Raw genomic sequence first — 23,929 nt, forward strand, 5'->3', positions numbered from 1 at the left:
AATTAAAACTTGCAATTCGCCTTAAAAGAATTGAACCCATATACAATAGAAAATTGAAAAAGAAAGCTACATGGGGTGCCTGCTGGTTTTCTTTCTCTTTTGTTATGAATAACTAGTGCACCATTTTCTAAGGAGGTGAAAGAATCATAAGAAGAAGAAGCATTAATATTGATGTTATTTTTTAACATGGGGTTAGAATTTTTGTTGACTAGCAAAGCAATACGACAAACTGGTGGTGATGCAGGAATAGTGGCCTTTGTTTTTCAGCTTTACTGATCAAAGAACGAAATGGGTGGAGAGGAAGGGGGGAAAAGAGAAAGAAAATAAGAATTTTTTTTTTCCTTTTCTGCCTCCAAATTCTTTTGAGAGAGAGAGAAAGAATAAGAACGAAGACATGGAGAGGAAGCAAAAGCTATTGCATTCTTTCTGGAGTCAGCCTCTTTATTTTGGCAATTATGTTATTGCCCTTAACAACTAAACGGCACTCTAACGCTCATACACGGTCAGGGGTGCTATATGTCAATAAATGCATACATTCTCTTTAAGTGTAGTAAGGACAAACCTCAGGGGAAGTTTCCAAAAATTACCCTATAATTAATCTGAGCAAGAATTTTTTGTTATGTCGGTGTGAAGGGTTCAAAATGAAAACTTGTGCAGTATCCTGCATCTTAGCGTTTTGTCTGGATGACAATTCATTTAACAAATTTCCACCTTCACATTAATCCAAAGGACGGTGAAATCCTGTTTACCTTGAAAACCCTAGGCATACGATAGCCAAATATCATTGAATAATTTTATTTAAAAGAGGCTTTAGGAGAATTTTGGAGGGGTGTTACTATATTAGTTGGCACCCCTCTATTTATCAAACTTTCTAAATTACCTTATTGATGTTCAAAATAGATTCATTTTGGTTAAGGACGGATGGATCGACTCCAAATTTTTAAAATAAAATTAACTTTTACAATGACTGGACCTAGGCTCTATTTGAAATTGAGATATTATAATTTTTAAAATTCAGCTGTTGTTGAAAAAAAATTATAACTATAAAATAAAAGTTAATAATATATAGTAAATATAATTTTTAAATAATAATTTTGACGAAATTATTAAAGATATAATAGATTTTTTAATCATAAAATTAAAAAATCACATTAATATAGCTTTCAAGATATAATAGTTAGTATTTATCAAATATTATGGTGTTGCAGTTTTTAACCTACAGTTATCCAATCTCAATGTCGCACAGGACCTTAAACCTCTTATCTAGAATGAGATGAGAAAATACCAACACTAAAATACTAAAGGTGTGTTTGGAACATGTAATTATAGGACATTAAAATATCGTTCATATTAACTTAAAAGCAAGAATGTATTGACAAAATTAAGGAGCTTACCACAATGCGCCACTTAGGCGCATTACACAATTAAGGCAAAAGTTAATGCCTCAATTGAGGCAAATGTATTTTATTATAATATTATAAAAATAAATTATTCTAATGTTAAATAATAATATAATAAATAAATTATATGACAATATTATTTTATTAATAATACTATATTTTATTATATCATTGTATGATATTATATTTATATATTAATACTTATATAAAAATAAATTATGAGTGGTAATATTTAACTCTCTTATTATATTTCACTAGCACCCGCTTTTTGGTTAGCTCTATTAAAAAATTTAAATTGATCTTTAACTTTGAACATACCCCGCCTAATCTCAAATTTACCCTTATTGTAATTTTTACATTTTTGTTCTAAGCACCTACCCTATAAAACTTATAAAAGCTATTTTTTTAAAAAAAATCTCAAAATCAATATAATCTCTCTCTTTCTTTTTAAGGAATTATCCATCATTACCATAACCATAAAAAAAGGAATTGGTATTTTCTTCATTATCCTCTATTGAGTACTATAAATTAATTTTTTCCATGATTACAAAAGTAGAGTATAAAATATTTGAGAAGAAATAATAGTTTAAAAAGTTTAAAGAAATTAAGGTTTAAGAAATTAGATTAATTAAATTAGATATTAATGGAAATTTTCATATGAGTGCACTTAAAAGCTATTTACAATTTTAAGTTATTTCATATAAAGATAAATTAGATATTAGTATAAAGTGATTAGGGTGGAATGGTAAGATATAATGAGGGGGTCAAATATCACAACTTATAAATTATATTATAATATTATTGTTGGACCAAAAATAGAATAAGCACATTTAAGTCCCAAATAAATTTGGTCATTATAAAGTCGATGAAGCGATGGACAAACCATCTAAGATAAATCACTTAGGTGGGAAGGCCCCAGGGCCCAAAAGGCTCTTAGGATTTTATCTTAAGACAAACTACTTATAATAAACCTCCTAGGTGCCCAAGCTCTAAGGTGCAAAAGATTTCAAGGTTCCTAAGATTATATTCTAAGATAAACCTCCTAGGTGACAAGATTCTAAGGCCCAAAAGATTTTAAGGTTCCTACAATTCTATCCAAAGATAAACTCCTAGGTTCTAAGGATTCTATGATCCTAGGATTTTAGGAAAAACAACCTAAAATTAAAACGCTTCCTCCTTTGATATGTAGATAAACTTGCATACCCATGTGTCAATCAAAATGCACACAAGAAGACAAGTACCACCAAATGTCACAAGAACAATGACACTTGTCATCAAAGTGACTAGAACTCAAGCTAAATCAATTTCGCTTGTAAATATGGTCTCTACTCTCATTGAAAGGTAAAAACATTTGACTCAAGAAGGGAAATGTTGATTTTCTCTCTCTAAGTTCATATTTTTAAAAATCTCATGATTGACTTAACCGTCAAAGAGTCCACACTGGTAAAGCCAATCCTCTGATCGGTTTCTTATGTTTGTAAAGCATTATCAGACAAAGACGTCCTCATCTCCTAAGGAAGTGAGCTCTTAGAAAAAAGATTCAAAAGTCCATTAAGATAAGTATAAAGGATAATTTCAACTTCGTTGGATCTAACAAAAAGGAAGCTCAATCCTAAGGCGGCCATCTGTGGTTGGAATTACCACGTAGTAAGTTGGGAAAATTTTTATGGCAACAATTACTTTATTTAATTATATTATATTTTAATTAATTTCATATATAATTAATAATAAATTTAAATAATATTAATTTAATGTTAATGTAAAATTAATACAATGCAGAGTAACACTTAAAATTGTACAATATTATTATAATACAATATTAATGCAATACAATATAATGTACTTAACACACTCTGAGTAGTTTACAAAGAAATTTTTTTGATGTTTTTAAAGTACTTTTTTTTTTATTCATTCCCTGCTGTATATATGATTTAATTAATCATGATAAATTATATAACGACATGACAAGCATTGAATAAATAAAAAAATAATGCTCCAGGAATACAAAGACCTGTCAGTTTATAAATTTACATGTGTATATAAAATTCAATAAATAAGGTCCAACCAAAACCCAAATACAAATTATAAAATTCAATATAAATTTCTATGACTAGTGTTGACTACACCCCACATGCTCTTCAATCATTCTTTCTATTTTATTCTTCTTTCCGCCTGACGGACAGTTCAGATTATGTTATGTTCCTTGTAAATCCAAACAATGCCTCTTTTTGTCCTTAAAAGGTAAGGGGCAGTTTGGCAACTTTACATTATGCATCAGATAGGGTGGCAAATTTTTAATTAAATTGTTCTTGTCTCCTCCATATGGTTTTATGTTTTGGGATAATAATATCGGATCCTAAAGTTTTGCATTTTCCTAAAATAAGTTCATAAACCCATCATATTATGGGAACATTGAAAATTATTCTAATTCAATTTTTGATGAAAGAATAGAAAGAGACAATGACACTTAAGAAGAGTATCACAATACTAACAACTTTAAATCACATGAAATTGAAATTTTAAGGAATATTAGTACAATAAGTTTAATGTGAATGTAATGCATATTACTTTTTTTTTTATTTTGATCATATATGAGCATGTATTTTTATCATATTTTATATAACAAATATTGAAATTCATTAGATTTTATTTCATTAGATTTTTTTGGCTTTATATAATTTTACATGTTTTAAAAGAAAAAATGTCTACCAATTTATTAAACATACTCCAAAAAATAAAAGGTAATTTAAACTTGTGTATATTTTAGTCATTATAGAATAAAACAGTGATGCCGCAATAAAACATACTAAATTCATGTACTCTACTATTCAAATTCATAGTAATCACAACAATATAGTTCACCAGTTTTTCTAATCAACAACTTATTTTATCTGCAAAGTAGAAGCAATTTATTTAATTAGCCACCGCAATTCCAAACTAGCCCTTAGTCTCTTAAAAAATTTCATGTATTTAACTAAAAAAACTCCATACTAATCTTAACAATCAAGCTTTTGTAACGATATAATTATAACTACGTAGATGTTCATCAAAGCAACTCTATTAAAATAATTATAACCATGTGAATGTTCATCAAAGCAACTCTTCGTCCTTTCACCAAACAACTCTTCATCTCCTATAACTACCACTATCTCATAAGAAGTTATGACTGATGATATATTCATTTACTAATCATTTACTTCAATTTAATGATTATAAAACAATAAAAGGAGGGTTCATCTCCTTCTTTTAAATAAAATTCTTCTTTAAACATTGTTCTTTTTATTTGCTTTCATTCGTTTTTTGCTATATTATTGTACTCCTAATTAATAAATAATTTAACACATTATTAGCATGAGACTCTATCTCTACAAGGGAAGTATTCTATCGTTGTTTTTCAAAGCATTTTTTCCATATTATATATCAATACCAAACAAGAATATATCTAATGAATCTTAATGATTATTTCTTATTTCTATGGCTGCTGATTTTGTATCTGTTTTAACTAAGTATGACATGTAAAGTGATTTGTAACGGTGATACTTTAGTGCCGAAAACTAATTTTCAATATTATGTAGTGGTTGCATCTTTAATAGAGGCGAAGGAGAATGACCAGATATACTCATCTCTCCAGTGCTACAAAGATCCAGCTTGAACAAATTCGTAGCCGTCTTTCGATGCTAGAGTTTTACCTCCAAAGGTATAATTTAATCAAATTTTCTTAGAATTATATATGCTCAATTTTCACAATTTGTGTTCTTGGAATTAAAAATTCATCATAAAGTGTGAATATTAGAGTATATAATGAAAGAAAATTAAGAATGCATCCTTGAAGAATTGCATTGCACATAAAGAAGATTTTTGACACAACTCAAAAATGCTGATTACTCTCAAATATAAGAGTTTCTTATTATAATATAACTCAGTGGGTCCGAAGTTAATCCACAAAAAAAAAATTAAATTGTTAGTTTTCTTTAATTTATCTAAGTACTTAAAAAAATATAACGTAAATGTATGCTATTTAATTTAAGTGAAACTATGGAAATAAATTAGTTATGGTTATGAATCCACTCTTAGTAATAGACATAATTTAACAAATTCTTTTCATTTAAATTTATTGTGGAAAAGACTAATTAAATAAATTAACATTATTTTTTTATTAATTTTATTATGGATTAAGTACTTAATGTGCCAAAATTCAATTTGTCTATAAAAAGTCAAAATAGATTTTACCATACTTTATATTAAGATATTAAGAATCTGTTGTGCCAAACTCTCTTGTTTGTCTATAATAAATCAAAATTTCATAATAGAAAATATGGATAAAATTAAATAGAAAATAATTTAATTTATAAAATTAAAAATAAAATTTGATTAAATCATATTTTTCTACTAAGAGTTTCACCTTACCCTAACCTAACTATTATTATTTAACTAAGTGTAATTAAAATAAAAATACATATGCCTAAAATTAAAATAACTAAAAATAAAATTAAGATTAAATTTGTTTATAAATTAAAATTTAAACTTCCAAAATAAATTACAAGAAAATAAATTACAAAAGAAAGAGAAAAAAATTTTAAAACTAAACCATCCATTACTCACCCCTCTTCTACATTTCTTCGCCTTCTCTTTGATTTTACTCTTCCTTTCCATTCTCAGGCACCCCATTTTCCCCCTCCTCCAATTTCACTCTTGCCTCCTTTTTATAGGCAACTTCGGCCTCTTCCTCCTCTCTTTTTATTATTATTTAATTTTTTATTATTTTTATAACAATTATTGATAAGTGGCTCCACTTTTTTTCTTTTTTCTTTTCAATGCAATTCATCTTCTTTGTCTTCACTTTCGGCTTCCTTTTCCTCTTTATTTTTGAATTATATTTACAATATAAAATTAAGATAAAATTAATATAATACAATTTAATTTAATATGAAATTATATTGGAGGAGTATTAAGATAATTTATAACTTATGAATGCATTAATCAAGATTGTAAGTGAAAAAATAATAATTTTAACCTTTATTAAATGTATACTTTCTAGCGTTAATCACTTTTCTTTCAAAATATGTTCCTAAAGAATTATTCCAAAATTATGATGTCATTCACTAACATCTTTGAAGGATTCATTATATAAGTGTATATACATTGATCCATATGTTTTTACTGGATTCTTGATGAATGATTCTTTTATGATTTCTTGAGTTACTAAAATCTAATTAATATTCACATGTTTGAGATCGTGAATAGTACTATAATATTTTGTGAAAGAAATCAATCTCTGAATGATTTTAAAGGATTATGATTTTCTTTATGATCATCTCTCTAAAGGAGAAAAAAGTTCATATATAAAGCTTGATGATAATTTCAAAAGCTCAATTGATTCTCTCATTTGAAATGATGTGCAGAGAAAAAATAAAAGAAAACATATTAGAAGACACATGATTTGGTAGCACAAATATACTCTTGCAGTAGTAAATCAAGAGTGCCAATATAAATTGACACTATGCTTTCTTTTATTAAAAGATAAAATATGAGTTTTTGATTAAAATAAAATTGTGACTAATTCAATTCCTTAATGGATTTCTATTCTTGTGCGATTAATATTGGATATAACCATTATCAAACAACTTTTCAAAATTATAATAGTTATAGGTCTTATCATAAGAAATCAACATGTGAATATTATACCACCAGAAGTGGTATGAAAGTGAATTAATATTGGGGATGGACCAGAAGTTCAAATCCAAAATCTTTACTAATTTGGCTTAGCAAATTTGCTATGCAAAGCTTAATAATTTTGTTAAAGTCCTCCTACAATTAGGGGAGCAAAGTGATATACATTTGGTAGACAATATAAATTCCTTCCATTACCTTTATCCCATTTTAATCTTTATATGAGTTAATTTATTTGAAGAAGTTCAACACGCTTATTATACAATGCCCTTTATTGATGAATTATTGAATGAATTTATTGATACGCAAAAGTGAAAAATCACAAAAAAAATATGATTGTTGGTTGACATGATGTCCTAGAAGGACAAAATGATAAGACAAATAAATATATGAATGCCTAAAGTATATGGTAGACCAATTGGTGCTTGAAGAAATAAATTAGTGCTTTTAAAGAGATCACATTTGCATACATAGCAAAATATTTGATTTATATTAAATTATTAAACATATTGCCCTTGGAAAGGCATAATGTACTTACTATAAAATAAATCTAAAATATCTTTGAAGAGGTAAATTTTGAGAAATAAAAAGAGATTCAAATTGCCCTATAAAAGACACACATGCACATTAACAAAGAGAAATCTTTAGCCCATGTAGAGGCATATTTATTAAAAGTTTCGAAAGATCTCATTGGGCATTTATAATGAAAAATAAAAACATTTGATCAATAGTATGTTGGTACCTAGTGCAAGAGAAAAATTAAAATTGAGATAAGATTATTGTCAGTAAAAATTTAGTTATGATAAAATATTCAAGATCCTTAATCATAAAAATATGAAAGAATATCAATTATATGATTGGCCAAATTTTGGACCTGTAGTCCATACACTAGAAGAAGTAAAATTAATTAACAAAATATAAAGAATTTTAGACATATAGTTCATATGCCTAAAGTCCTAAAATTTATTAATAAAATGTGAATCTAAACTATAATGTATCGAAATTAAAATAAAGAAACTATTTACTTATCCTTGAAGGATAAAATGCTTGAAACAAGTACTTAAAACACTAAATCAAAAAGCTTACACCTTATATATTCATTACAAAGCCATAATCATACTTATGTATATTATAGCTGTTGGGATTATATGTTATTTTAAAGCATTTTAATTTATTTTCTGATTAATAAAATATTTGAGACATTTTCAATTGCATAAATATATATTGAAAACGGTATGTTTAATCATATTATATATATTTATGTGATCATAATATGGATTCACAGAAGACATAAATGCAAGTTATCTTATGATTAAATAAATTTAGTTCGCATTTGATAAATAGAGTTGGGCACTTTATTTATGTTTAGACTGTAGTAAATTCATTGAATGATTTGTCTAAATCATGTATGAATTTACTGATGCAGTTTGACTACATTGAGCTGAATCACATACGAGATTTAATTAACCTTGAAATGACTGTCAGACTTATTAAATCTCATAGGCATTGATTTTACTGTAATCTTAATCTTGAGTTAATTATGATTTTATGATTGTAATTGTTATTTCATTTGAGTTGCCAATGGGCACACACATACTTGTAGTCAAGATTACTCGGTATCTTGGTGGGAGCAATTATAAGTATTGGAGTTATAGATTGACAATATAGAATTTGTACAACACATCTCTTGATAGGTTTTCGACACTTGATCATAGAATTCTCTGGCCAGAGTGTGTCAACATATTTAGCATGTTGAAAATGATCATTAGAGAAAATCAGTAAGAATCAAGAATCAAGGAACATAATGTAATCTTGAGTTAATTATGATTTTATGATTGTAATTGTTATTCCATTTGAGTTACCAATGGGCACACACATACTTGTAGTCAAGATTACTCGGTATCTTGGTGGGAGCAATTATAAGTATTGGAGTTATAGATTGACAATATAGAATTTGTACAACACATCTCTTGATAGGTTTTCGACACTTGATCATAGAATTCTCTGGCCAGAGTATGTCAACATATTTAGCATGTTGAAAATGATCATTAGAGAAAATCAGTAAAAATCAAGGAACATAATGTAATTAAATTGATTGGACAGTTGAGATATCAATTTAATTAATGATGTGGTACAAATGATTGTGCAGTAAAGAAATCAATGTGGCTTGGGACGAATTATTATTCGAACATACAATTATAGAGGCCAGTTCCAATCTTTTAGTGGAGTAGATTTGGAATTAAATAATTGGGCTAGTTTAATTACAGGCCTAATTATTGTAGCCACTATTATATGTTCCCAAATGATCCATGAGTTAGCTCATTTAATTGACTGCACCACTACTGAATTAATAAGCAATATAACTAGTTATTTGGGTCAAAAGACTAAATATATTATTTAGTGGGAGGCTCCATTAATATGCTTGAGTGCAAGGGGTCTTTTGCTATTTTACAAGGTGGACCCCTATAACACAAGTACAAGTAATGTGACTTTTGTTTTAATTATTTTTTAATTTAAATCAAAAGGGATTTAATATAAATAAATAAATATGGAGTCTAGGGTTTCCACTAGATAGAAATATAAAAGGGCTTATTTTCTCCCAAAAGAAAGAGAGCAGCCACTTTATACAGATCAGAGAAAAAAATTTTTCTCTCTAATTTTGAGAGAAAAATTTCTCGTGTTAGTTGCTTTAGTGGTGATAAAGGCGCCCACACATCAAGTGTAGATCAAACTTGAGTCATAACCTGAAAGATTATTTGGTGGCGGATCTTGATCTAACAGGAGTATTGGTGACGGATCGTGATCTAACAAGAATGGTGGTGACGGATCGTGATCTAACAAGAGTGGTGGTGACAGATCATGATCTAACAAGAGTGGTGGTGACGGATCGTGATCTGGAAGCCTAAATCACTTCAGCGGAAAAAGCCAAATCAGATTTTCAAGGTACGATTTCTAGATTACAAATTCTTATATATTGTATGAGAGCGATCCTAAAAGTTTTTTTTTAATTCAAAAAACTGATTTTTCTCCAACAATAGCAATCTGGACTTATAAAGTATAATCGCTTGAGTGAAACTTTATTATTAGTGGGATGTCACTACAAGAACAATAATAATTTATTACAATAAATTTAGTAATAATATTTTATTACAATAAATTTAGTCACTAAAGATAACAAATTAGTCACCTTATACTTTCTATGACTAAAAATAAATTGTCACACGTTAGTCGTAGAAAGACCGTTTTAAAAAATTCTAATGACCAAAATTATTTGCATCATGTTAAAAATATGTTATAGTGACAAAAATCATTGTCTTAAAATTAAGTTAAGATTGTCACAAATGGTATTCAAAATGGTCAAATTAATGACATTTCATATGTCTCAATATGTGATTTATAGTGACTATAATATTTGTCTCAATATGTGATTTATAGTGACTATAATATTTGTCTCAAAAGTGTGTAAATATAGTCTCAATAATTATTAAAAATCGTCATTTTAGAGGTTTGAAGATACAATTAACAATGCTATTTTTTCGTTCTTAAAGTTTACATATCACGACATTACATAATTGTCGTAAGTAGTTGTTATTTGTGACAATTTTTGCAAATACAAATGGTAATTAATTTAGTCTCAAATGTGTTATTATCCACTTTGCCATGTGGTTTTTAATAAAAATTAAAAATTAAATTTGCGATCTTTGCAAAATGTGTTGATGATTTCATCATGAAATAACTATTGAAGAGCTTATAAATTATGTTTCTTTTAAGAATAAAGTTCGAGATGAAAATCTTGAAATGAAGAATTACTTTCAATTTATGAATTGAAATTTATTAAGTGAAATGCTGATATTATAGAAAAATTAAAAGTATTCCATATTAAAAAATATTCTATTTCAAAATATATTATATACATTTTGGTCCTAAAGTACCATATTTTATTCCAACTTGTGCATACAAAGGTAATGAAAATATTGTATCATTGCAAATTAAAATATTTTTAACATAAACCTGAAAAATATCAAAATGGTGAGCAAAGTATATCATACTTTTTCCTTTATATAGATGGTAAAGCTTGATTTTATTTAGAAAGATCAACCAAATTATGAAAATATATGTATGTATTCTTAAAATTCAAGATGATAGTATCTACAAATTATTATATGTTTTCAAGTTTTCAAAGGATGGTGTTGATCCTGATAGATTGTTTCACCAAAGTATTGTTAGTTACAACAAATTATGATTGATCCTTAAAGCATCCATGTTATTTTAAAGTGAGCATATTTAACAAGAAGAGTCATTAATGTGGAGGCTTTTGTCCCATTTGGTTTTTTCTAGTCAAGTTTTACTACAAGATATAAATTCATAATATACTCTTTCGCTTAGCTAGTCTTTTTCCTAATGGGTTTTCATTAGCAAAGGTTTTAATGAGGCATATTCTTTGTTGGATAAACATCTAAGGGAGAGTGTTATGAAATAATTATAACTATGTGGATGTTTATCAAAGCAGCTCTGTTGAAATAATTATATCTATGTGGATGTTTATTAAATCAACTTTTCATCTCCTATAACTTCCCTTCTCTTACAAGAAGTTATGACTAATGGTGTATCCATTTACTAATAATTTACTTTATTTTTATAGTTATAAGATTATAAAAGGAGGGTTCATCTTCTTCTTTGTATACACTTGAGATTGAATAAAATTCATCTCTAAACATTATGTCTTTTATTTACTTTCTTTCTTTATCTTACTATACAAAAATGATATTTACCCTGGGTCAAACCCCGAAAATGAAACGACGTTGTTTTATTTAAGCCAATCACAAACACCAACCAACTCGAATTCAAAACGACATCGTTAGCCAAAAAACACACCGTTTGATGTTTTCCCCTTTCTTTCATCGTCAACTCCAGCCACAATTCTTCTGAAATTGCCCACAATTCACAACCATCACGCTTACCCAGCTGCCGCCACTGCCATCACCACAACCACCGATGATAGCCACCATCGTTTCACTTCTGCACCTGAGGTAATGCTTCAATCTAGTGCTATAAAATCTACATTTTATTCCTCAACTAAATAAACAAATATTCTTCCTTGAATTCGTTTTTCATAAATCATAAGATACAAACAATTTACCAGCACTATTTTCTCATCAATGGGGGACAAATTGGACTAACAGATAAAATCTTTTTCCTATTTATTTAAGCCACTGCAAGTTGAAGATAAAATCTTTATTCAAGCTTTGCTTTTTCCTTTTCCCCATTTATTTAAGCTAAATTCACTTGCCCATAAGGAAGATAATTGAAGTTAAGGGGTTTTGTAGTTGAAATGATAATTGAAGGAGAAAGCGAGCGCTGTATTACGGTGCTCAAATTAAAAAAATTAATAATTATCAAAACAACGTCGTTTCTATTAATTTTCGGGACTTGACCCGGGGTTTGGCCCGGAGTAAATAACAACTCTCCTTACTATATTGTTATGCTCTTAATTGATAAATAATTTAGCAGCGTTGGAATGGGTGTCAATTATGAAGATGTTTTCAGTTACTCTAATAAGTTGTAGGAAAAGTTGTGCCTATTGTGAATAACTATGCAATTTGCAGTGTTCTTTGATCGGTCCATTTGAGATTTGCTTTGCCGGCCACATATATGTCTGGTAGTATATACATTGATTAGAAATTGATTGCATACCAACTTTGATGCTTACTTGTCATAGAGAACAAAATAAATAATTTATTGATCACTTTGTAATACTCGCTTTTTATTTTTAAATAATTATACAACCGCCGCAAATATTAGTATAAATAATTTTCTAGATAAATTATCTCTTATTGCATCTTTACCTTCTCTTCTGTATTATATTTTTCATTTAAAAATGATTTATTTTAATTTAAATAATTTTATTGAATGCAAATTAAAAAATGAATTTATTTTTTAAAAGTTTAGATTACAAGTATATTTGGGATTGATTTAGCTTCCTAAATAATCTATTTTATAATAGATTTGTTTTTTTAAAATAAACTTTATAAATAATTTGGCCATATGTTTGGTAATTTTAGATCATAACATAATCACTTACCAAATAATCCAGCGTGTATGTTTGGTAAATCTATATATATATATATATATATATAAAGTTGGAACTTGAGGAGATGATGCGGCATCACCATTTCTCATCTTTGCATATTCTCTATTATCTAATAAATAGAGAAATTTTCTTTTAGATTTGCCATTTCATCTTCTCATAATTAATTTGATTGTTATTACACAATAACAATTATGTAAAGATTTTAATGAGGCATATTCTTTGTAATGAACATCCAAGGGGGAGTGTTATGAATTTATTAAAACAAATGTAGATGTTCATAACATATATCCCTTAGTCTCCCCACTATCTCCCATTAGCAACCTTTAGCTTCCCTATAACTCCCACTATCTCACAAGGAATTATGATCCATAATTTTTCATTAATTTCATGGAGTGATTATGTAACTATAAAATGAGAGCTCATTTTTTTGTTTTGTACACACACAATTGGAATGAATAAAATCACTCTATAATATATTCTGTCATTTTATTTTTTATCTTGTGTTGTTTCTTTATTTGTATAGCTGGCTAATAGTTTTTTTTTGTTTTTTATAAGGCTACCTCATCTTAAAAAAAATCAATTTATATTTTTCATCAGTTTCATCAAGTGTAAAGTAAGAAAAAAGGATAATACTAAATCCTTTTTTCAAAATCGCGTGAAGCGTGGTTCTATTTTCTAGTTAATGATAAAAGAAAGCACATACATTGAAATTACCATAATAAACCAATTAATAACCATTATAATTATTATCTATATTTTTCACATTTATACATAACAAAAATATATTGTTTCATATTGTAGATTAATAAAAATTAACTAATTGAGATGGAAAAATAATGCTGGCGTTCGCTATTTTGACATCGTCAACTTTAACAGTAGTGGCAAGTATCTGGCTGATTGAAGCATATCACCTACTAATGGATTCAGGGTTTGGCTACAATGCCGTTGGCATTGTACCCAGCACCGTGCCGGGCTCTCAAAAAGAGAGCCCGGCTGTCTTTGGCTGCGATTTGGCAGCCAAAGACTTGGTGCAGCCAGTTAACAAACTTGTTGCACCATATTTTTTTAAAAAAATATATTAAAAATACAACATAAAAATGAAAAAATTAAATAAAATCTCCAAAATAGTTTTTTATAATATAATTAATAGCAAAAGATAAAGAAATTAAATAATATAATAGAAACCCTATAATACAATATAATATAATTAAATAAAATGGCAAAAAATAAAGAAATTGAAAATGAAAAAAAAATAGTATTTCAGGTTTAACGTCAGTTGTTGCATGTCCGACGTCTCGATTGCATGTTTGACATAAGATGTTGCATGTGTTGAATAAAGCCAAAATAAAGAATATTCCGGAATATTCTCGTCTGTTTCATATTTGACGTCGAAGTTGCGAACTTTACGTGATAAGTTGCATATTTCGCGTGAAGTGTTGCAAGTTTCATGTTTAACGTCAGTTGTTGCATATTCGACTGTTGGATTTCATGTTTGACGTAAGATGTTGCATGTATTGAATAAAGCCAAAATAAAGAATATTCTGAAATATTCTCGTCCGTTTCATGTTTGACGTCGAAGTTGCGAACTTTACGTGATAGGTTGCATATTTCGCGTGAAGTGTTGCAAGTTTCATGTTTAACGTCAGTTGTTACATATTCGACGGTTGGATTTCATGTTTGACGTAAGATGTTGCATGTGTTGAATAAAGCCAAAATAAAGAATATTCTAAAATATTCTCGTCCGTTTCATGTTTGACGTCGAAGTTGCGAACTTTACGTGATAAGTTGCATATTTTGCGTGAAGTGTTGCAAGTTTCATGTTTAACGTCAATTGTTGCATATTCGACGGTTGGATTTCATGTTTGACGTAAGATGTTGCATGTGTTGAATAAATCCAAAATAAATAATATTCTGAAATATTCTCATCCGTTTCATATTTGACGTCGAAGTTGTGAACTTTACTTGATAAGTTGCATATTTCGCATGAAGTATTGCAAGTTTCATGTTTAACGTCAGTTGTTGCATATTCAATGGTTGGATTTCATGTTTGACGTAAGATGTTGCATGTGTTGAATAAAGCCAAAATAAAGAATATTCTGGAATATTCTCGTCTGTTTCATGTTTGACGTCCATGTTGCGAACTTTACGTGATAAGTCGTATATTTCACGTGAAGTGCTGCAAGTTTCATGTTTAACGTCAGTTGTTGCATGTCAGACGTAACGGTTGCATGTTTAACGTTCGAGGTTGCATGTCTTGAATAAAGCCAAAATAACGAATATTTCTGAATATTCTCGCTTGTTTCATGTTTGACGTTGAAGTTGCAAACTTGACGTGATAAGTTGCATGTTTCCCGTGAAGTGTTGCAAGTTTTATGTTTAACGTCAGTTGTTGCATGTCAGACGTAACGGTTGCATGTTTAATGTTAGAGGTTGCATGTCTTGAATAAAGCCAAAATAAAGAATATTCTTGAATATTCTCCCTCGTTTCATGTTTAACGTCCATGTTGTGAACTTGACGTGATAAGTCGTATATTTCACATGAAGTGTTGCAAGTTTCATGTTTAACGTCAGTTGTTGCATGTCTGACGGTAGGATTTCATGTTTGACGTACGATGTTGCATGTTTTGGATAAAGCCAAAATTCTCGAATATTCTTGCCCGTTTCATGTTTGACGTCCATGTTGCGAACTTGATGTGATAAGTTGTATATTTCACGTGAAGTGTTGTAAGTTTCATGTTTAACGTCAGTTATTGCATGTCTGACGGTAGGATTTCATGTTTGACGTACGATGTTGCATGTTTTGGATAAAGCCAAAATTCTCGAATAATCTCGCCCGTTTAATGTTTGAAGTCCATGTTGCCAACTTTACGTGATAAGTTGTATATTCCACGTGAAGTGTTACAATGAATTATGTTTTAAAAATACAGTTTGACCTCAAAACTGTATGAAACTATGTTATGACCCAAAACATTATAAAAATTTTCAAATAGGTCCAATTTCAGAATTTCTAATTATTACTTTATTAAACCCAAAACTTCTGAAATTAAGATATGATCCAAAATATGAGAAATTATAGAATGACCCAAAATATTTAAATATTTTCAAATAAGTCTAAATTCGAAATTCAAAACAATAATTTATTAAAATCAAAGATTATGAAAAACAACTTAACTCCATAAAAACATATTCTTATTGTAAAAGCACAATACATAAATCTTTATTTAATCAACACATGTGGTTTTTTATCGAAATCTCAATACAGCACATTAGTCCAAAAATATCCAAAGCATACGGAAATAACATATTATCCATGAAATATCAAACAATCAAAACAAATCCATATCATTCAAAACAAATACATAATCCAAAATCATAATGAAATGTAGGTGTGTCCAAATACAAGCATAAGAGACTACTGAGGTGGTGAGGATGGTGGTGATGGAGGTGGATACGGATATGGAGTGCCGAAGTGCTCAAAGAGGAGGCGCTGTCCATGAATAAGCTGCTGCTGCTGTTGCTGAAACTCAGTCTGCTGCATAGAGAGTGTCCTCACCTCATCCATAAGCTGCTGAAGAGTAACTTCTTTAGAAGTAGGAGGCTCAGGATGTGGTAAAGCAGGTGCAGAGGCTGTAGGAGCTGAGGGAGATACTGAAGGAGCTCAACGTCTACGCTGACCCCGAAATGAAAGCGAAAAAATAGGTAGCTGATGGGCTGGAACCGCAATATTAAGTGGCCGATCATCACTTGGAGCAAGAAAGGTGAACTTATTATCAGTGACTTTCACCCAAGTGCCATTACGACACTCAAAACCTAAAGAACTAACAGCCTCATCCTCAATGCTCTTAGATGGCCTAGATGATGGTTCTTGGATAGGGACGCTAAAGTATTTGAGGATTCGGGTGATGAAATGACCATACGGAAAGGAACGGGTAATCAACTTAGGTATACTAAGCATGTTTCGGACAATAGTGTATCTTAAGTCGACTGGACGATGTCTAAGAATACAATCAATCAAGGCAACATCCATATGAGAAACCTCATCCAAATGGCCTGATCTAGGAAGCACAATACTCTAAATAAAACGAAGTAATATCCGAGTTTGAAGACAAAGACATTAGGTGCGAAAATGGATAGTACAATCGTCATTCGAAAGGTCAATACGACGACATATATTCTTAACAGCATCAATATGAACATAGCCATCAATATCAGGAGGTTTCCTGGGTGAAAACATTTCTAGGCCATCATCGGAAGTTCCTAGGATAGAGTTCAACTCCGAATAATCAAACTTAATCGAAACTCCTCCAACTGTGGTGATTACTCGATTCTCTTTCTCCGCGGAACAATCCATATTTGAGTAAAACACTTTCACCAAGTCGGGATATACATTTTCCTAAAAAACAATTGCATTAAGCCAACCAACATCTTCCAACAATTGCAATAAAGTTCTATTGTTAATACTAAGATTATTCAACTAATCCGGTAAAACAAAAAAGGTTTGGAGTACCTCACGAGTCATGAACTGTTGGTGAAATCGTTTGGCTAGATGTTTGTGGTTCTGAAAGTGTGTGGCCTCAAAGTTGGATTGATTGGAGGTGCCCCCTGCTTGTCGTGATCGGTTAGTATGTTGAACTGGTTCTTTGCCTTTTCTTCGAACCGGTCGTGAGCTTGACATGGTGAGTTTGTTTGATTTGAAGTGAAATAAATCAATGAGAAGGGAGATAATAAGGATGGAAAGAGATTTTGAGAAGCAATTTCGATAAAAAACGGCTTCAGAGGGAGAAATCTAGAGAGAAGTTTCGGCTTAAACCCTAGAATCGATTTCGGATCTATTGATTTTGAGGTTGAAAAAGGGTTTGAAGGATGATTTTGGATACAAGAACGGATGGGAAACAAGTTCATGGATCCATTTGCATAAAAACCATGTTAAAATGATGGATTTTAGAGAGCAAACGAGAGAGGAATAATCGGTTTTAGAGAGAGAAAGCTAACCGGTTTACCGAAAGATAAAGGAGGAGATGAACAGTATATATACTCGCGAATCCGGCTATCTGAAAATTCCTAACCGGCTAACCAGTTGTGGGTAGTAACCTAGCCACGCGAATCCAGGTTTTCGGTTTGAATAACCGGTTATCCGGTTTCGTCCAGTAAGCCAGTTGAATTCGGTTTATATGTAAGATGAATCCGAATAACCGAATTTCATAATCGGTTATCCGGTTGTGCACAACAAACATGTCCCTCGAATCCGGATAACTGAATTTCCTAATTGGTTATTCGGTTGTTGACAGCAAGCATGTCCCTCGAATCCAGATAACCAGATTTCACAACCGGTTATCTGGTTGTTGACAACAAGCATGTCACTCGAATCCGGTCTTCCGGTTGTGAATTTCGGTAAGTTGATTAGTTCGAGCATGCTTCAATCCAGTTGTGAATTCCGGTCTGCCGGCTTTCATAACCGGTTAGCCGAGTGGATCCAGCAAGTTCCCTCCCGCATCCGTTTTTCCAGTTTTCATAATTGGATGACCGATTGGCCACAGCAATCTTCAAACCGAATCCGGTCTTTCGATTTTATTAATCGGTTAACCGGTTCAATCCAGCTAGCATCAAACCGGTTGACCAGTTTTCTGAATTTATTAACCGGTTCACTGGATGATTCCAGCAAGCATCAACGTCTATTTCCAGTTTTCCAGTTGTATGTTTAACTTTACATGTTGCATGTCCTATATAAAGTTAAAAAAAATAAAGGTAAAATTATCACGTTTGGTTGGTTAGGTTTGCAATAAATATGATGAAAACAAAACTCACTTTCCCTCCATTAATGAGGGATTATCCTAAGGCTCATGTCCAAGACTTCTTCACAAAAAACACAATCACTCCAAAACATAATCCCAAATGCTATGTTCTAAAATCTCATTGAACATCTCTGGTGCCTAGTTTTCAACTTTTCATAAGTCAAGTTTCTCTCCAACAAAGGTATGTGCTATAATTTAAGTAGTAGATTTGTGCTCCCATAGATGGTTTCATATTTATTATTATATTAAATTATTAAGATAAAGGGTGTGAATTATGTTATTAACAAAGTTTTGGTTGAACAAGGGTTAAATATGAGTAGCCCACATAGTTCCAGCAACCTAGGAATATCCATTGCTCCAAAGGTTGGTTTACAGGCATCGGACGTACTTGACAGTCATTTCGACTCAGTAGAGGATGCACAATTGTGGTATAACAATTATGCCCGAATGATTGGTTTTGGTATTAGGAAAGATGATATGCGGCGAGGAAAAAAGACTGGACGAATCACAATTCGACGTTGGGTTTGTCATTTCGAAGGGGTAAGAGATGAAAGACAATCTCAAAACTGCAGTAGGGTGCGAGAACCACGAACCGGGTGTTGGGTATCATTTTGAGTGAATTACGATGAATTAGTTGGTAAATACATCTCCAAAGAATTCAGGCCTGAGCACAACCATCATTTGGCTTCTAATAATAAAGTTCATCTCATTCGTTCACATCGAAAGGTTGCTGATGCAGAACTTGCGCAAGCAAAGGCATTAAGGCATGTTGGTGTGAAGACTTGCCAATTCATGGATTACATGACTGATCAGGTAGAGGGGCCTCAAAACCTAAGGTTTACACGCAAAGACATGCAAAACACACTAGATGCTTCCACTCGTGCCGAGGTTGGAGATTCTGACTCAGACACAACTATAGCATACTTTGCGGCAAAATCTGAACATGACCCTGGCTTTGCTTTAAGTACACACTAGATGATGAAAATAGCGTACTTTTTTGGGTTGATTGTGTAGCTCATTATGACTATCAGTGTTTAGGTGATGTGTTGGCATTCGATGCAACGTATAAGACTAATGCATATCATAAACCTCTCGTTACACTTGTCGGAACAAACCATCACTTCAGAACAACAGTCTTCGGTTTTGCTTTGCTCGCAAATGAGACAATTGACTCATGCACGTGGCTGCTGCAAACTTTCCTATCCACTATGGGCAACCGAAAGCCTGTGTCTGTAATCACTGATGGTGACAAGGCAATGTCGAAGGCAATAAAGACCGTGTTTACCGGGTGCATCCATCGTCTTTGTTGTTGTCATCTTGAGCGCAATGCGTAGGCTAATTTGAAGAACGAAGACTTTACGAGAAAATTTCGTGATTTGATGTTGACACCTATGACGGTAACTGAATTTGAAACCCAATGGTCAGCTGTAGTGGCTGAATTCACACTTGAACATCATGCATGGGTACAGAAAATGTATTTGAAGCAGTACAACTGGGCGGAAGCTTATCTTAGACGAACATTCTTTGCTAGTATGCGAAGCACTCAACGATGTGAAAGTATGAATGCATATCTTAGCCGATTTGTCCAACATAAACTAAAATTGTTTGAGTTTGTGCGACAAATCGATCGTGCTCTCCGCAATATTCGTACCACAGAAACATACGATGAGTTCAAAACCAAATACAGTACTCCTGTCTTAAGAACGCACTTACAGAGCCTGGAGAAACATGATCCACAATTGTTCCCATTAAGAGTTTTTTCGAATGTTAGAGATAAGATGCTGCGAGAAGGAGCGGTCATCGAAGTAAAAACTGTCAAAGCTGTCGATGCTGCTTTGTACACAGTGACTGAATTTGGGACACCAACAACATGTTGGATTGTCATCCACAATCTACACGAAAACAACATACAGTGTTCTTGTCAAATGATGGAGTCCGTTGGGCTTCCTTGTAGGCATATGTTTCATGTCTTGAAAGTGGAACAAATTGAAAAGATTCCTGACAATATGGTTCCTCGTAGATGGACAAAAAAAGCCAAGGAGCACAATACTTGCAGGACCACAATACCAGAAGTTGACACCGATGTTTCAGAGGTGGCTAGATTTAGTGCATTGTCTGCAGCTTACAATAAAATGTGCTACAATGCAACAAAAAACGTTGAAGCCTATGAAAATGCGTTGGTAGAAATCAATCGGCTAACATTAACTTATGAACAATAATCTGAACGAGACGGTCTCCCAAATAAAAAATTACGGATGGGAACAAAACTTCGTAATCCTGCAGTTGTAAAGACCAAGTGCGCTATGTTTAAAGCGAAATGTGTAGCAAAAAGCTCTAGAAAGTGTGGAAAATGTCGTCAGGTTGGGCATACAGCACAAACTTGTCCTATTTAAGGGAATGATAGCACCCAACTAAGGTATGTCCCAAGTTCTTTATCATGTGTTTAATTATTGCATTGTTGGATATTTCATTGCAAATAACTTTCATGGTAGGGGTGGGCATGGGTTGGTTTGGGTTGGATTTTAAGTTAACCCAAACCAAACCATAAAAATTTGGATCCAACCCAAATATTTTTAACCTAACCCAAACCAAACCATTTGGGTTTGGTTTGGGTTTGGTTTGAATTTTATTATCAAAATAATTTTTATTTTAATAAAATTTAATTATATCAAAATTATAATAATTATTAATTGTTATTAATTATTAAATTGATATTAAAATATAAAAAGTATAGTGGATAAAAATTATAAATTTTATAATAACTTAATCCTTAAATTAAAGAATACTAAAAAATCAAAATAGAGTTTAATCACAAAAATTATTATTTCTCAATAAATAAGAACGTACACTTTAATAATAAACTTTCACAAACATGACATTAACAATCTAATAATAAATTTTACCACTTGTTATTTATTATGCAATATTTGTTTTTATTTATCGTTTTGGTAGTTTTGCGTTATGTTGTCTACTTATATGCTTAATTTTAGGGAGATTGCCACTTTCCCCCCTACAGTAATCAATATATATCATTTTCCCCATTCTGTTTTTATAATGGCCAAAAACCCCCCCTAATAGTATAAGTTTACAATATTACCCTTATTTTCAACTACTCTTTTATTTATATTTGTTATAAATTAAATAAATCACATGAATAGAAACTAAATAAAAAATAAAGTATTAAAAATAAGAAACATATGTTTTGATATGAACAAAAAAATTAATAATAAAAATTTTTTATACTTATTTATTTTGTGAAAATTTTCTTATAATAAATATATAAGAAAATTATTAGTAAAATGATAAAAAAAATATTATAAGAAAACTTGAATGACAAATAAAAATTTATTATAAGATAAATAATAAAATATTTTACCTATACTTTTTACATTTAATTTTAAAATATTACAAAATGTTTATTATAAGAAAATGTTCACAAAATAAATAATTACAAGAAAAAATTTTATTATTAATTTTTTTGCTCATATCAAAACATATATTTCTTGTTTTAATACTTAATTTTTTATTTAGTTTCTATTCATGTAATTTTTGTAAATAAGAAAAAAATTTATGTTATTTACAACAATATTGATTTAATTTAAATTTATTTTTACTGTTATTTTCATTTTCTAACTGTTGACAATTGATCACGCCGCAAAAAATTTAACGGTGGCCTTTCACTTATTTGTGTTCATTTATTTTGTTTTCATTTATTTCATTTGAAAAATTTGAGTGTTGGGATTTTGTCCATAACCCATGGGTAAACCATACCCAACCCATAATGAAATGGTTTTCTATATAAAACTCACATCTAACCCATTTTCATGATTTACCCAACCCAAACCATTTAATTTGGTTTGGGTTTGGGTAAACCCATGGGTTGTGGGTTTATGCCCACCCCTATTTCATGGTATTGATTTTAGTGTCGATGGTAATTGTTTTGCCGCATTCGATTCATCAATCACCCAGAATCCTGGAGCCTTTGCTGGTGTCAATCCAACATTGTTAGGTCATGCAAGCAACCAATTTTCTAATGTTTTTTATTGGTGGCCTCATTAAACAGTGCCATTAAAATGAGTCAATATGTATTACCATTTGAATTCCACTATCATGTACCAACATGACAACCAGTTCAATATCAAATGATGAGATGTGAACACTGTTAACATGCATATGTTCATTATAGTTAAATAATGTCTCGGCCGAGAATACATAACTATGTCATAAATTTAAACATAATTCTCCATTAAAATTGATTTTACAACCATCGTAAGCAAGAAGACAAAAAAAAGTCACAGTATGACCTCCCAACATGTTTCAAACAACTTACAATAAAAAATAGTATGCAATCACTTGCATAATCATTCCCTAGTATGGTTCGATATCTAAGCGCGCGTTCTCGTGTTAACTTTCTTCTTCTTACGAATGTTGTCGCTTTGTTGGTGAAATGGCTTTTGCACTTGAGAGGATACAAGGTTCACCATTACAACATGAATCGTAAATTGTGCGTTGCTTAGTTCCAGTAATTTATCTCGATTTTGATTCAATGCAGAATTAATTAGTTGAATAGCTAGCCTACCTCGTGTATCCTCAGATGTGCACTGGTCAATTTGAAATGAAACTAATATTACTTACATATAATTAATAGCTTTTATATAATTATGAAGTTAACAAAATTTTGAGTTCAACCATTAAACAAGTTTGGCATAGTCGTACCAAAATTGACGATTTCTTCGGAATAAATTCTGGGCTGTCCATATAGTTTATCACATAAACCCCACAGTCATATCCATTCCTTTGCTTTGGAACTCCAATGCCCCAGTTGATTGGAAAGTCTTGGAACTTCACGTGTTGCATATTGCTTGGCAATTGGGGCTGCAGAATCCAATCCAAGGAATGTAGTTGTCGGCAATGTCAAAAACCAGACAATATTATGGATATGAATATAACACAATATACATAACTGATAATGTTAA

General features: G+C 30.8%; 1 protein-coding gene across 1 annotated transcript; it reads left to right on the plus strand.

Annotated features, from left to right (window-relative positions):
• Positions 1-20,344: 20,344 nt before the first annotated feature.
• Positions 20,345-21,172, plus strand: LOC127899368 (protein FAR1-RELATED SEQUENCE 5-like). Its single transcript, XM_052432727.1, has one exon. The coding sequence runs from the start codon at positions 20,345-20,347 to the stop codon at positions 21,170-21,172; it is 828 nt and encodes a 275-aa protein (XP_052288687.1).
• The last annotated feature ends 2,757 nt before the right edge of the window (positions 21,173-23,929 follow it).

The sequence above is a fragment of the Citrus sinensis genome, chromosome 8 (genome assembly GCF_022201045.2).
Source record: "Citrus sinensis cultivar Valencia sweet orange chromosome 8, DVS_A1.0, whole genome shotgun sequence".
In the NCBI taxonomy this organism is placed as follows: Eukaryota; Viridiplantae; Streptophyta; class Magnoliopsida; order Sapindales; family Rutaceae; genus Citrus; species Citrus sinensis.